General features: G+C 56.9%; 1 protein-coding gene across 1 annotated transcript; it reads right to left on the reverse strand.

Moving 5' to 3' along the window:
* Window positions 1-41: 41 nt before the first annotated feature.
* Window positions 42-4,169, reverse strand: PGAM2 (phosphoglycerate mutase 2). The gene is made up of 3 exons (XM_046020850.1): window positions 3,223-4,169; window positions 2,927-3,107; window positions 42-1,503 (listed from the first exon to the last, which is right to left on the reverse strand). Exons 1-3 carry the CDS (start codon window positions 4,030-4,032, stop codon window positions 1,337-1,339), a joined length of 1,158 nt encoding a protein of 385 aa, XP_045876806.1. The 5' UTR covers window positions 4,033-4,169; the 3' UTR covers window positions 42-1,336.
* Between the last annotated feature and the right edge of the window lie 9,743 nt (window positions 4,170-13,912).

Genomic DNA, 13,912 nt, shown 5'->3' on the forward strand with positions numbered 1-13,912 from the left:
CTGGCTGCTGTGGGCCCTCCCAGCCAGCCTGGCCTTTGACCCCCGCGGAGGACAGGGAGCCGTGGTGTGGCCTCGCTGGGCGGTCTGAGCAGGGGCCTTTGCCTTGTGGTTCCTCTCCTCCTGGCCCTAAAGGGTGGTGGCTTCGGCTGGTAACAGTCTTTGGGAACAGTGACCTTAGCTTTTAGGACCAAAGTCTGGGTGGGTCGTGACGGTTTGGGCAGCAGGTCATCTCTCTGGGTCCTGCCCTGTGCCCCCTGTTCCCCGTGCCTCCACGCAGGGCTTCAGACTGTGCGAAGTGGCACAGGGATGACCGAGCCCCCATCCAAGTGTGTGATCAGCAAAGCCACATCCTTCTGTGTGGTGCACCCTGTTCCGCCGGCCCCAGTGTGTGCTGTCACCAGATTCTGGTTCCAGGGGAGTGACCAGAGGGCCGATGCCTGCTGTCGCACTCTGTCTGTTCCAGCCCACCTGTGTCTGCTTCCAGAGTGAGCACTGCCCTGCTGTGGCCTGAATGCCGCAGTGTGGAAATCGACCCCTTCCCCGGAGTGTGTAGGGGTGTGTGCAGGGGTGTGTGCCGACTGTGGCCACTAGGAGAGGCATAAAGGTCAAGATGTGACTCACGTCAGCCTGTTGCATTTCCATGTTCTGGGAGGGCCTGGCCGCCGCCCTTCCTGCCCATGCGGAGTATGTGCACATGTGTCAAGTGAGGTGCCCGGCGCCCATCATGTCGGGAGCTGCCATCCCCCTTGTGCTCTGGCAGGTGCCAGGGAGGAGCAGCCGGGGTTATGGCCGCACTGAGCCCCTTGGCCCCGGGTGCTGGCAGGTGGCCCCCCTTGTCCCCTAGGCTGCAAAGGCAAGCCTGCCAGCCCTGGTTCTCTGCCCCCAGCTGCAGAGGCCATTGGTGGGCGTGTCCCCAGCTGTGGGGACGCCCAGGGGGTAGGGCTCAGTACCACCTCACCCTGCCCACCCCAGGACTACAGGGATGGCAGGGACAGCCCACCCGAGGGAAGCTGGCCATGAGGTGGTGTCCTCACTGCAGTACCCCCTCACTGGGGACAGCTGGGTCACCCCAGCCACCCTGATGCTTGGGCAAGGTTACCAGGCGGCTGTCACCATTGGGTGCTTGCTACAAGGTACCTGATAACCTGGCTCGGGGACCAGACTCCTGCCCTTGGTTCCAGGGCCCTCCCACCTCATCGGGTGGGCGGCAGGGCCTGAGGGCACTGGGGCAGGGTTTGTGGAGCCCCTCGCTCGGGGCCTTGGAGCTGGGCATGCCGGGGCCACACCGGACTCAAGGTGGTAGGAGCGGGTGCCTTTATTGCCAGAAACCCACCCTTCATTTGGCCTTGCCCTGGGCGGCCACAGCCTCCATGGCCTTCCGCACGGTTTCCTCGTCCCCCAGGAACCGCATGGGCTTGGTGGGCTTCAGCGCCTGGTCCAGCTCATACACGATGGGGATCCCCGTGGGCAGGTTCAGCTCCATGATGGCCTGGTCCGACATCCCTGGACCAGGGGAACAGGGTCCTTAATCCCCTTGGCCAGTCTGCCAGGCACTGGCCTGCCCTCAGGTTCAGCAGGCCCCGTGACCTTTATGGGGCCACAGAGTCGGGTCAGCCAGGCAGCAGCCCTCCCATCCCCCGCAGCAAGCCCCCCACACAGATGCCCCTGGAGACGGTCGAGCCAGTAGTGAGAGACTGAGTGGCCTATAGAAATAGCATGGTAAACCGGGACCTTGTACCCCAGACCAGGAGCCACTGAGACCTGGGGCTGTGCTGTTGGTCTCTTCTGTTTGGTTTCTGGAACATTCTAAATTCCAGCCATCAGGAGCAGGGGTGCTCCTGACAACTGGGGGTGAAGGGACAGCGAGCAGGGCCCCCTGTGACCAGGGTGGAGGGGAGGCTGTGGGTGGACAGGGCGAGGTTTTCCAGGGAAACCTGACCCAGCCAGCCTCTGCAGCCCCTGGCCTGGAATAGCAGCTCGACCTTTGCAACTCTGGCACCCCACCCCCACCTCCCCCAGTTCTCCAGGCAGTGGGAGACCAGCGAGGCTGGCCTCTGTGCTCCTCTCCCAGACCCAGTCCCTGGAGAGCAGGGGCACGAGGTGGTCTTGGGGAGGGTGGACTGGGGCTGACCAGGCCTCAGGCCCACCTGTCTGCACTCTGGCCAGCTCCCCGTTGACCTCCAGAGCAGGGGGTTTGGGGCTCCCCACCCTACTGGCCTTCCCTTTCCACAGTTCAGCAAGCCTGAAGGCCAAGGATCTATGTGAGTGTCCGAGGGAGCCCAGTGGAGCGCGCCTGGCTCCCTGCTGGGAAACCAGTTGCAGGCCGGGCTCGAGGACGGCTGCACCCCTGCACCTTCTTGACTAGTCTTACCTTTTCCCTGCGTGGGTGTGAGCTTGAGGTCCTGGGTTCCCCTGCCCTGGGCCTAATGAGCCGCAGCCCCCCCCAACCCCAGAGAAGGTGGTGGAGACCCAGCAAGTGAAGTGAATTGCCCAGGGCCACACTGCAGATAGAGCTGGGGCCAGACAGCCCTGCCTGGCCGCGGGGCCTGGGCGTCCTTGGGCATGGCCTTCCCATCTCTCCCAGGCTCATGTCCAGGAAGCCCAGCCAGCCCCAGGCCTCTGGGCCTGGGTCGGAGCAGCAGACGTTTCCACCCACGATCTCCAGAAGGAAAGTAATTGTATATAGTGTCCCAGTACATAAACGAGTAAAACAAACGTTTTGCAAAGTAGTTTTTTTAAGCAGTTTTCTAGTCCTCCTAGTTCACAGTTTGACTCCTGACCCTGAGTGCTCATGTGTGCAGAGCTCTTCTGGGCAGGGGGCACGTGGCTGAGATGAGAATTTGGGAGTCAACTGGTTCAAGGGCATGTGCCCCGTCCGCCCCCCCAACCTGCCTCTGCCCACACCCCCTGCAGGGACGGGCCTCACCTTCCAGGTGCTTGACGATGCCCCGCAGGCTGTTCCCGTGGGCCGCGATGAGCACTCTCTTGCCAGCCTTGATCTGGGGGGCAATCTCCTCGTTCCAGAAGGGCAGGGCCCGGGCAATGGTGTCCTTGAGGCTCTCGCAAGTGGGCAGCTCCCCGGGCTTTAGGCCTGCGTACCGCCGCTCCTGGGGTCGTCCACACCGCTATTCTCTCCCCAGAAAGCCAGCCCCCATCCCCACCCAAGCCATCCCCGAGGCCCTGCCCGCCCTAAACCCTTCCCTGGTGTCCCAGGCAGCGCACCTTGCTGATGGAGTTGTAGTAGGGGTGCTTCTCATCCATGGGGGGCGGCGGGATGTCGAAGGAGCGCCTCCAGATCTTCACCTGCTCCTCCCCGTGCTTGGCGGCCGTCTCGGCCTTGTTGAGCCCCGTGAGGCCCCCGTAGTGCCTCTCATTGAGGCGCCAGGTGCGCACCACGGGCAGCCACATCTGGTCCGTGCCGTCCAGGATAGTCCAGAGGGTGCGGATGGCCCGCTTCAGCACCGACGTGTAGCAGATGTCAAACTCCATCTTGGCGTCCTTGATGGCCTGGGCGCCCCTCTTGGCCTCCTGGGCCCCCTTCTCGCTCAGCTCTGCATCGAACCAGCCACAGAAGCGGTTCTCCTGGTTCCAGGTACTCTCGCCATGCCGGACCATCACAAGGCGGTGGGTGGACATGGTGGGGCCGGGGCCGCAGGCAGGGACAGCGGCCTCCGCGGTGCACCCGGTTTTATAACAGTCTGTCCACAGCCCCCCGCCCCCACACCAACTGCCAGTCAGCATTCCAGACTGGACAGGCGGCGGCAGGTGGCCAGTAGAAAAGCCTGGGGGGAGGGCAGGCCCAGAGCCAGCCTTAAAATAGCCCCAGCGGCCACCCACGCCTGGGCCGGGTGGAGCTGTGCGCAGGATGGGGCACGGAGGGGCAGAGTCCCCCACAGGCCCGGAAGGTGCTGCTGGCTGGAACCAAGCGGTCTCTGAACACTCGAGCACTCGGCTCCTCCCTGCAGGCAGGAGGGGGCCACACACCCAGTGGCTGGTCCTTGTCGCCATAACTGGGAGCAAGCGATCCTGCATTCCGCCAAGGGAGCTGGCTTGTGTAAAGAGGAGTCTGTGTCTGCCCGTGTACACGTTTGTGTGCACACGTGCGTGGGCACAAGCGTGCCTGTCTGGGTGTGATGTGCACACATGTGTGTTCCCCTGGTGGCTCTGCTCTGCTCAGCTGGGCATGGGGGCCGCAGAGGGAGGCTTCCCCCAGGAGTTCTGGCCCCCTCCCCAGCTCCCTCTGCCCTACCCGCAGGATGAGTCCTGAGGGTGCCTGTGGCCAATGGCCAGGCTGGGGGAGGGGGGGCCTGGTGACCTCACCTCCACTAGTCCCCTCGAGGAACAGGAGGGAGTGAAAGGTCAGGTCCCTGCGGGCAGAGCCTGGGGAGTGGGTGGGAGCCCGGGGGCCAGCAGTTGGGCCCTGCTGGAGGGCACGAGGCTGTAGTGCGGGCAGGGGGCTGAACTGAGCCAGCCGGCACTGTTCCCAAGACAGCCAGGAGAGACGGAGGGGTTGGGCCAGAGGGGAACTGAGGAAGCTGCTGCCACACTCTCCCACCCGCACTGCCGTCACCCAGGCCAGGCCTGCCCCTCCCCACCGAAGCCACCTTTCAAAGAAAGAAATCTGAGAGGCGTGCCCCCCAGAGGCACGCGCTGCCGGGTTCATGCATCACAGGATCGTGGGCCGAGGTGGGTGTTGGGGACCAGATGTCTGCATTCAGATTTGGGAGGATGACGGCCACTGGGGCAGGAGCCGCACCCTCGTGAGGGAGCCTGCCCGGGTCTCCCGCCTCCTCCCACTCCCTACCCTAGCGACTACACCCTCACCCTCTCGCGCACCTGAAAGTGGAGAAGGTGGGCAGGAGGCCAGCCGGGGCTCAGCTGAGACCTGGACCTGACTGTGTTAGGCCCTGACATCGCTCCCTCCAGCCCTTCTGTCACCCAGGGGACAGCCTCCCAGCTCTGGGCCCCACACCCCAAGGCCGGTAAGCAGAGGCCACCCTCCTCCTCCTAGCGCCACACGTAGGCCGGCCTTGCTGCTCCGTCTCTGCCCTTGTTAGAGCCACACCGACGATGCTATGTGGTCTGCTTTTTGTCCCCTTGACCGCAAGTCAGGCCCTGGGGGCCCAGCAGAGAGCCAGGCAGGAAGCTCCTGTTCAGTGGGAGGCAAGGATGATACAAGCTACTCAACAAGTTTCTTCCTGCGCCGGGAGGGCAGTGGGAGGGGGTAGAGACGGCCCCTTGGAGGTGCAGCGCAAAGGACGAGTTCTGGGGGACAGCACTGCAGGCAGAGGGGCAGCGAAGAACCAGTCCCCACAGGAGAGTGTGGCAGAGGGACACGAGCAGGTGGACCCTGAGTCCTGACGCGGAGTTCTGGAGAACTTGAAGCATGGCTTCAAGAACTTTATCTTTTTTTTTTTTTTTTTTTTTTTTTAAAGATTTATTTATTTGACAGATAGAGATTACAAGTAGGCAGAGAGGCAGGCAGAGAGAGAGAGAGGAGGAAGCAGGCTCCCAGCCAAGCAGAGAGCCCGATGCGGGGCTCGATCCCAGGACCCTGGGATCATGACCTGAGCTGAAGGCAGAGGCTTTAACCCGCTGAGCCACCCAGGCGCCCCTTTTTTTTTTTTTTTGACAGATCACAAGTAGAGAGGCAGACAGAGAGGAGGAAGCAGGCTCCCCGCTGAGCAGAGAGCCTGATGTGGGGCTTGATCCCAGGACCCTGAGACCATGACCGAGCCGAAGGCAGAGGCTCAACCCACTGAGCCACCCAGGCACCCCTATTTTATTTTTTTTTAAGGTTTCATTTATTTCATTGACAGAGCATGAGTGGGTCAGAGGGAGAGGGAGGAGCAGGCTCCCCTCTGAGCAGAGTGCCGTGGGGCTTGATCCTAGGACCCTGAGATCATGACCTGAGCCGAAGGCAGAGGCTTCACCCAGTAAGCCACCCAGGCACCCCCAGGTGCCCTTTTTAAATATTTCTTATAAGGCTGGTCTGGTGATGATGAACTCCATCAACTTCTGCTTTTCTGGAAAATTCTTTCTCCCTCCCTCAGTCCTGAAGAACAGCTTTGCCAGGTGGAGTGTTCTTGGCTGGCAGTTTTTTGTTTTTGTTTTTTTCCTTCAGCACTTTGAAAATATCATGACGCTCCCATGTAAAAAGTTGTTTTTCTCTCACTGCTTTTAATAGTAAGATACTCTAAGATACTTCAAGCTACTCCTTATCTTTAACTTTTGACAACTTAATTAAATGGGTCTCAGTGTGAGTTTTTTGAACTCGTCTTATTTGGACTCTGTGGGCTTCCTGGATAGGACATGAAGTTCTTTCCCCGGGTTAGTGGGTTTTCAGCCGTTATCTCTTTGAAGAAGCTTCACTCTCTTTCCTCCTTCTGGGACCCTGTAACGCCTGTTCTGTTCTTTGGAGTGTCCACAAGCCCCTTAAGCTATTCTTTTTAAAACAGCTGCCTCTCTGCACCCTGACAGAGGGCTCTCACGAGGGGGTGAAGATCATCATAGTCAGCCCAGCCCAAACTCTTGGTTCTCTCAAACCTTTGCGATGACCCAAGCCACCTTCTTTCTTCTCAGTGGCTCCCAGTGGTTGAAAGTGTGCCAAGTCCTGCCAGTGTCCCAGAGGGGAGGCTCAGCCTTGGATGTGTGCTAAATAATAGAAGGCTGACCCTCAGGCAGCAGCTTTTAAAGTAAGCAAAGTCCTCTTTCTTGGAAAGCCTGGGAGATAGGATTCCAGTCTGCATACTCTGTGCTGAGCCCTGAGCAGAGAGCTGTTTAAGAACGGTGTCTTCTTTGAATGGTCCTGTGAGACCTGTGCATGCAAGCCTCACGGGGCCACCAGAAATGGGTGGAAGGCAGCTGTCAAAGTCAGGGTGGCAACACGCACACAAGCTCCTTCCAGGCAGACACTGGTGACCCAGATGTCTGTGTATACTTTCACATGTGCCCTATACGTAGCAACTGTTCAACTAGTTTCTGGATTTCTTTTTAGAGGGCACTGCTTCTCTGTGCCTGTGGATTTGGTGTATCTGGAGAAGGAAGTGAGTTCGGGAGCCTCCTTGATCACGATTCTAGACCTGAACGTGGGCCTGGGAAATGCCAAGGGCACCACAGAAGGGCCTAGAAGTCACAAGGTCCTGCAGCCACACATACCTGGAAGCCAAGGCCCCATTCTGACTCTAGGGAAGTGAGTCCTGGCAGGTGCTGGAAAGACGCTCCTCGTCAGTCATCACCAGGCAAATGTGAATCAAGACCATAACGGAGATCCCCACGTACTTGTTCAAATGGCCGTCACCGAGAAGTCAAAATGACAAGTGTTGCTGAGATCATCCATGCCCCCGTGCACCATGCTGGGAATGCAAGCAAGTGCAGCCACTCTGGCGGACAGTACAGAGTTTCCTTGAAACATTAAAAATACCCACGATCCGGAAATCTCACTTCGGAGAATGTAGCTGAAGGAAATGAGAACAGAAGCGCAGAGCGACATTGGCGGCCCCGTGTTCACTGTGGTATTCATGACAGCTGAGAGGAGAGACGGAAGCTGAGTGTCCATCAACGGAGGAGTGAATAAAGGTGTGATACACACATATCATCGTACATATACACATGTATCATATGTCTAATACACAACAAAATATTATTCAGTCAGGAGAAGGAAAATCCTGCCATCTGCAACAACACAGATAGACTTGGAGCACATTACCTCGTTGACATTCGCCAAATAAAGATTAAATACTGCGCGGTACAACTTGTACGGAGAACTTTAAAAAATGAAGAATGTCCAGTCCAGAAAGTAACAGAGTACAAAAGTGATTGTCAGGGGCTGGGTGTGGGGGAATAGGGAGAGTCTGTAAAATGAAGAAAGTCTAGACCCAGTACAAAGCATGGAGATTACGGCGGATAGCGCTGTGTCGTAGAACTAAAACGCACGCCGACGCATCACCATGAGACATGAAAGCTAAAGACCAAGGAAAAAATTCCAAAATCAGCCAGAGGAAAATGATTCACTTCGTACCGGGAGCCATTCTTTGCCAGACCAGAAACCATGCACACCTAGAAGGAACAAGAACAATATTTTTAAACTGTCAAAACACAAGAATTGTAGCCTGAGAATTCTATACCCAGCAGAAATGCCCCAGGGCACAGAGGTGGAACAAAGACATCTGCAGATGAAGAAAAAGTAAGAGAATTCACACCTGGAGCAGCTGCTCTAGAAGAAAATAGTAACAAAGTTCTCCAGACAGAAGAGAGATGGGCTCCTAGGGAAACTGAGAACATCGAGAATACAGGAGGAGCAACATAAATTATTTAGATACACATATGGTGGCGCCTGGAGGCTCAGCCAGTGGGGTGCTCCACTCTCGGTTTCGGCTCAGGTCTTGATCTCAGGGTTGTGAGATCGAGCCCCACATCAGGCTTGGGATTCTCTCTCCTTCCCCCTCTGCCCCTCCTGCTTGTTCTCTCTCTCTCTCTAAAATAAATAAATCTTTTTAAAATGGGGAGAAACCGCATATATAGTGAAAATCAGTACGGGGAAACCCCCCAGAGATGGAGGGGGGAACTCCGGCAGGGGGCGCTCACGGCCTTCCCCTGGGCCCATCGCTGACCCTGCAGGAAGAGCCCGCCAGGCCCTCACCTGGACTGGACCACGCCCGAGGCTGTGACACCGGCGGCAGGAGGGAGAGACACGTCCCTTGTCCCAGGGCCACAGCTCACTTCCCACTCCCAGCTTCCTCCGTCGCACGCACTTTGGGCTCATAACAGCCCCTCCCGAGTCACCCTGTTTCTCCTTGTTCCCAGACTTGCTTAGGGTTTTGCCCAGCTTGTTTGTCTGAGATTGAAATTCTCTTACTCAAATAAGCCCATCTGTTCCTGGTGAAATAACTGGCAGTTTTCATTGTGAAGTTTAGCTATATATGTATGTACACATAGCTACACTTGAGTTTTATTTTTTTTAAGATTTTTATTTATTTACTTGACAAAGAGAGACACAGCAAGAGAGAGAACACAAGCAGAGGGAGTGGGAGAGGGAGACGCAGGCTCCCCACCAAGCAGAGAGCCTGATGTGGGGCTCGATCCCAGGACCCTGGTATCATGACCTGAGCTGAAGGCAGACACTTGATGACTGAGCCACCCAGACCCCCCTACACTTGAGTTTTATGTATACTATAAACTTAATTTATAACTGCACATATATATAAATTATAAATTTAGAATTTGTCATTCTAACACCGCTGGGGGTTCCAATGTATGTAGAGGGACTCGAACTATAACACGAAGGGAGAGAGGACCTGCATGGTGCTGCGGGCTCACCATCCCACACGAAGTGGTGAGATGTCAACTCTAAACAGGCTACGAAATGTGTGTCTATAATTCCTAGAGCCACTACATACTTTTCTTTAAAGATTTTATTTATTTGAGAGAGTGAATGAGCAGGCAAGAGAGCACAAGAATGGGGGAGGGGTAGAGGGAGAAGCAGGCTCCCCGCCAAGGAAGGAGTCTGATGCAGGACTCGATCTTGGGACCCCGGGATCAAGACCTGAGCCGAAGGCTGACATTATACTGACAGCCATGCCAGTGGCCCCATAAATAAGGTGTCTACAAAGAAATGCGGTCAGGAAGAGAGCAGCAGGGAAGGAAAGAAGAAAAAGAGGACAACTGTTCGCCTAACCCCAAACCATGCAATAGTTTCATTAAACGGGGAGGGTCTGGCCTCAGACACAGGCACTGTCCACATAGCAGCTAACAGAAACGAGGCTGTTTCTAGTCTCGGACTCTACTCCACACGCCACGGACCACCCTCTCCATCGAGGAGAACTGGGGGTCCCACCATCTCTCTCGGCTCTAACGCCGTGTCCCTAGTGACCGCTTCGACCCCACAGGGGAAGGGCTCAGTCCCCCAAAACTGCCCCCGCTTCAGAGCCAACAACAAGCCCCAGCTGCTCTCCCACACTTCCGCCAGGTCAGCCGCCGATCGGGCGTCCCACAAGCCCCTCTCTGGGTTTGACACTTTGCTGGAACAACTCCCAGAATTCAGGACAACTCCTTCATTTACCAGTTTATTATACAATAAAGAACATGGTAACAGGCCTGTTCAAACAGATGCATAAGATGAGGTCTCGAAGGGTCCTGACTGTATCAGCTCCTGCTCCTCAACCTTGGGGAACCGGGGTACTCCAGCCTCTGGCACGGGACGGGTCCCCACCCCAGCAGCTCTCCGAACCCGCACTTCAGGGACTTTCGTGGCATGACTGATTATGGACATCTCCAGCACCTCTCCCCTCCCTTGAGCTTGGGGCTGGGCTTCTACTCATGGCCCCATCCTGAAGCAGCCCCCGAGCCCACTGAGCGCCTCACTGGAAAAAAGATACTCTTTTCACCTGAGACATTGCATGGGATTCTGGACTCTGGCCAGGAGGTAGATGGGAAGACCAAATATATTTTATAAGTATTTTTTATTCTATTTAGATATTTTTCTATAAATATTACATGCAGATATAAATATTATAAATATATATTTTAAAAGATTTTTATTTGTTTGAGAGAGAAAGAAAGAGAGCAGGAGCAGAGAGGAGGAGAAGCAGGCTTTGCACTGAGCAGGTGCCCGACATGGGGCTGGGCTGCAGGACCCTGAGATCAGGACCTGAACTGAAATCGAGAGTCGGACACCCAACCGGCTGAGCCAGCCTGGTGCCCTATGCATCAGAGTATCACAGGCAAACACGGTAAATTAAAGACACGTTGTACTCTGGACTTCTAAAAATCACCCAATTCCATGTTGGCTTCAAGGAACTCGCCGTAAATATAATAAGGCAAGTTGGTTAAAGTGAATGGTATCAAAGACCTTGAGACCATCACTCATCAGAGACATCAGAGACAGCTGCAGACAGGATCTGTAATGTACAAACTTCAGCACAGACTCCAGTAGCAAACAAAATGGACTTTGTACACCACAACATTTATGCCGGGAGGCTAACTCTGAAAGCCAGTTAATATACCGTATCAGGACAATGTTATGTTTTTTGATAGAAATGACTCACGATCATCTCAATGAATGGGGGGGGGGGAGCGTTTGACAAAATCCAACACCCCTTCCTGACAAAAACACTCAGAAAACTAGGAATAAAGTTGAACTTCCTCCACTGGATAAAGGGCACCTACAGAGGCCAGACCCCTAACGTCATCTTAGTGGGGAAACGCCGAGCACACGACTGGGTGCTAGACAAAGGGGCCCGCACCCGCCTGCGGCATCCCGGAGGCTCCGGCCAGGCCAGCGAGGCCACACACACAAGTAGCAGGGGACCTGAAATCGCTCCCAGTCACGCACGGCAGGGCTGTTGGCATGGACCGATGGAACGGCCAGGAATCTACACTAACGGTGACTCTGTCTGGTGTTGGGGCCAACACCGACACACCAGGGCTGGCAGGTTTCCGAGTGCTCGCAGTGAGCAACTAGAAACAGCATCTGCCAGGGCACCAAGGGGGGAGGGCGTCAGGCACAAACCCAACAGAGCGCGCCGGGATCTCTGTTGAAAAACCGTAGAACCCGGATGGGAGAGTCGCAGTCAAGCAGACAGGAGCAGAGACGGCCTGTGTTTGCAAGTCCCCAAGTAGTGCTTCGCAGACGGACCAGTGGACTCTAAAGTCACTGCGGAGACTAAGGAGAGGAGGAGGCCAAACAATGTGGGGAGAACAGTCAGGGGGACTCTCGCCGGCTCTCCAGTTCTGGGCAGTTGAGTCGGGACGGTACTTTCGAAGCGACGGGCACAGCGAGGGAAGAACAGAAGAGAACCCAGCAACGGCCCCGCACAAAAACAGCCAATGGACGCCTCAGGAAGGCTCGAAGGCAATGTGGGAGGGAAAAGATGGTCTCGTCGCCAGACAGTGCCGGAGCCCCCCGGCATCCACGTGTGGACACCAGACTCCCAACCTCGGCCTCGGCCTTAAAACAAAAGTAACTCAAAATGAGTCCTACACCTAGGTGTAAATTGCACATTCTACAAGAGAGAAAAACGTTTGTTTGTAACCTGGGGTCGGAGACGTGACCCAAAATCATGAGGACAGACACTGGCAGCCCGACACAGGGGTAAGGCAGCCCTCGTGAAAGGTAAACCGTGGGCTCGGGAAGTGCCAGCCTGAGGAGTGAACACTCACCCACCCACGGAACAACTGCACGCCACCTACGGTCAAGGGACCCATACACAGACTGGAGACACCAGTGCACAGCAGAGACCCTGCCCTCAGTGCTGGGAATGGCGGGCCACGCCCCCAGGACACACCGAGACTATGGCGGAGGACCCGGTGCCGGGCTCCGGGGACACGGAGCCAGCAGGTGTGCGATGCGGGCGCCCTGTAGGAAAAGCCGGCATGGTCTCAGAAAGAGGCACACCCTAATCCCATGAGCCCAGGAAACCCCACGTCTCACCATGTGCCCGAGACAAAGGAAAACCTGCATTTCCAAGTCTGTGGTGGCTCTCAGTGTCTTGTTGTCACTGGAGCCTGGACATGAGGTTCTCACCGGGTGGACAGGGCAATCTGGGGGCTCCGCGGGTGGAAGGGGGAACAGCGGGCACCAAGGACTCTCAGAGGCGCCGTGTGGCGGGACTGGTCTCAAGCACACACAGAGTCCACCTGCACTCATGGGACATTCCGCAGAAGGAAACCCACAGGGACAGGGAAGCACCATGACAGCACGTGACAGCGACGGGACAGCACAGGGGCGTCCCGATGCTGAGCAGACATGCTGCGGGAAGGCCACCTCCCTTAGAAGAGTCTGGAAGCTGCACCAGCTCGGGAAGGAGCCTGCCCTGCCGCCCAGGCTTTACCAGAGCCCCTGACTTCCTCTATCGGACTCGCACAGAGCAGCCCCTCCCCACCTCCTCCTCCTGGTCCTGTCCTGACCGTGGCTCCTCTGCCGTTCCCAAGAAACCCACGTTGCCAGTACAACCACTGGCGGTTTTATTTCAAGGCTGGCCTGGTGGAGCCGGGCGTGTCTACACGTTACCAGGCATCAAACCGTACACCAAAAAGAGTCAAGGTTACTGCAAGTTACTTTCAAAAAATATTTTTTATTCCAGCAAGTGGTCTGGGGAGTCCTAACCTGACAGAGACCTGTGCGTTGGGACAGCGTTCGGAATGGCCAGTCAGGCAGTGAAGGCACTGGAGCGGGAGCAGGCCGAGGGCCAAGCAGGGGACTCCGCACATGCAGTGCCCCTCCCTGACGGCCCCACGGGCGTGTGCGGCTCGGTCAGAGCGGGGGCGGGGCTTGCAGAGGAGGCCGGGGGCCAGCAGAACGTGGGAATGCTAGGCTGCTGGGGGCCACAGTGAGGACTCTGGGATGCTGGGCAGGTTGGGAGCTGCAGAATGTGGGGAGCGAGGGGGGAACGCTGCGCGACCTGTGTTAAAGGCCAGAGGAAAGAGCTTGGAAGAACAAAGGCAGAGCTGAGACGCCTGTTGGGAGGTGGGGGTCAGCACCCAAAAGTCTCTCCCCCACCCCGGCTCCAGCTCTGTGTCCTGTGCCTCTCCAGATGCCAGCAGACTCTCGGGGCAGGGGGGCTCCAGGCCCTCATCCCCTGGCTCGGAGCCCTGGGAGCCCACCATCCACCACCTCGGGTTCTGCAACCGCCCAACCAGGGAGACAGCGCCAGTCACGTCCTCAATGGCCCAGCGGCACTCTGCCATGGTGGCCCAGCCCCCAACCATCACCCCATAGCCGATGGGGGCCAGTACCCCATGCTCCCCCGTCATAGCACCACGTTCAGAACACAGACCTTGGTTTGGTCCACGTGCTCATTTCATTAGATCCTGGACTGGAAGTTGGGGAGGCGGGGAGAAGCGCCCTGCATGGTGGGGCTCCGGTCAGGGGTCAGGAGGGGCGAGGGCCTGGGGCAGCAGCGCAGCTTCTCCT

This window comes from Meles meles, chromosome 10 (genome assembly GCF_922984935.1).
Source record: "Meles meles chromosome 10, mMelMel3.1 paternal haplotype, whole genome shotgun sequence".
In the NCBI taxonomy this organism is placed as follows: Eukaryota; Metazoa; Chordata; class Mammalia; order Carnivora; family Mustelidae; genus Meles; species Meles meles.

Coding starts and splice junctions, on each gene's coding strand:
- PGAM2 (XM_046020850.1), bottom strand. CDS start 4,032: ATGCAGGATCGCTTGCTCCCAGTTATGGCGACAAGGACCAGCCACTGG. Junction 3,108..3,222: donor ACTACAACTCCATCAGCAAG/GTGCGCTGCCTG, acceptor GGACGACCCCAG/GAGCGGCGGTACGCAGGCCT. Junction 1,504..2,926: donor CATCGTCAAGCACCTGGAAG/GTGAGGCCCGTC, acceptor CCCCTGGTCCAG/GGATGTCGGACCAGGCCATC.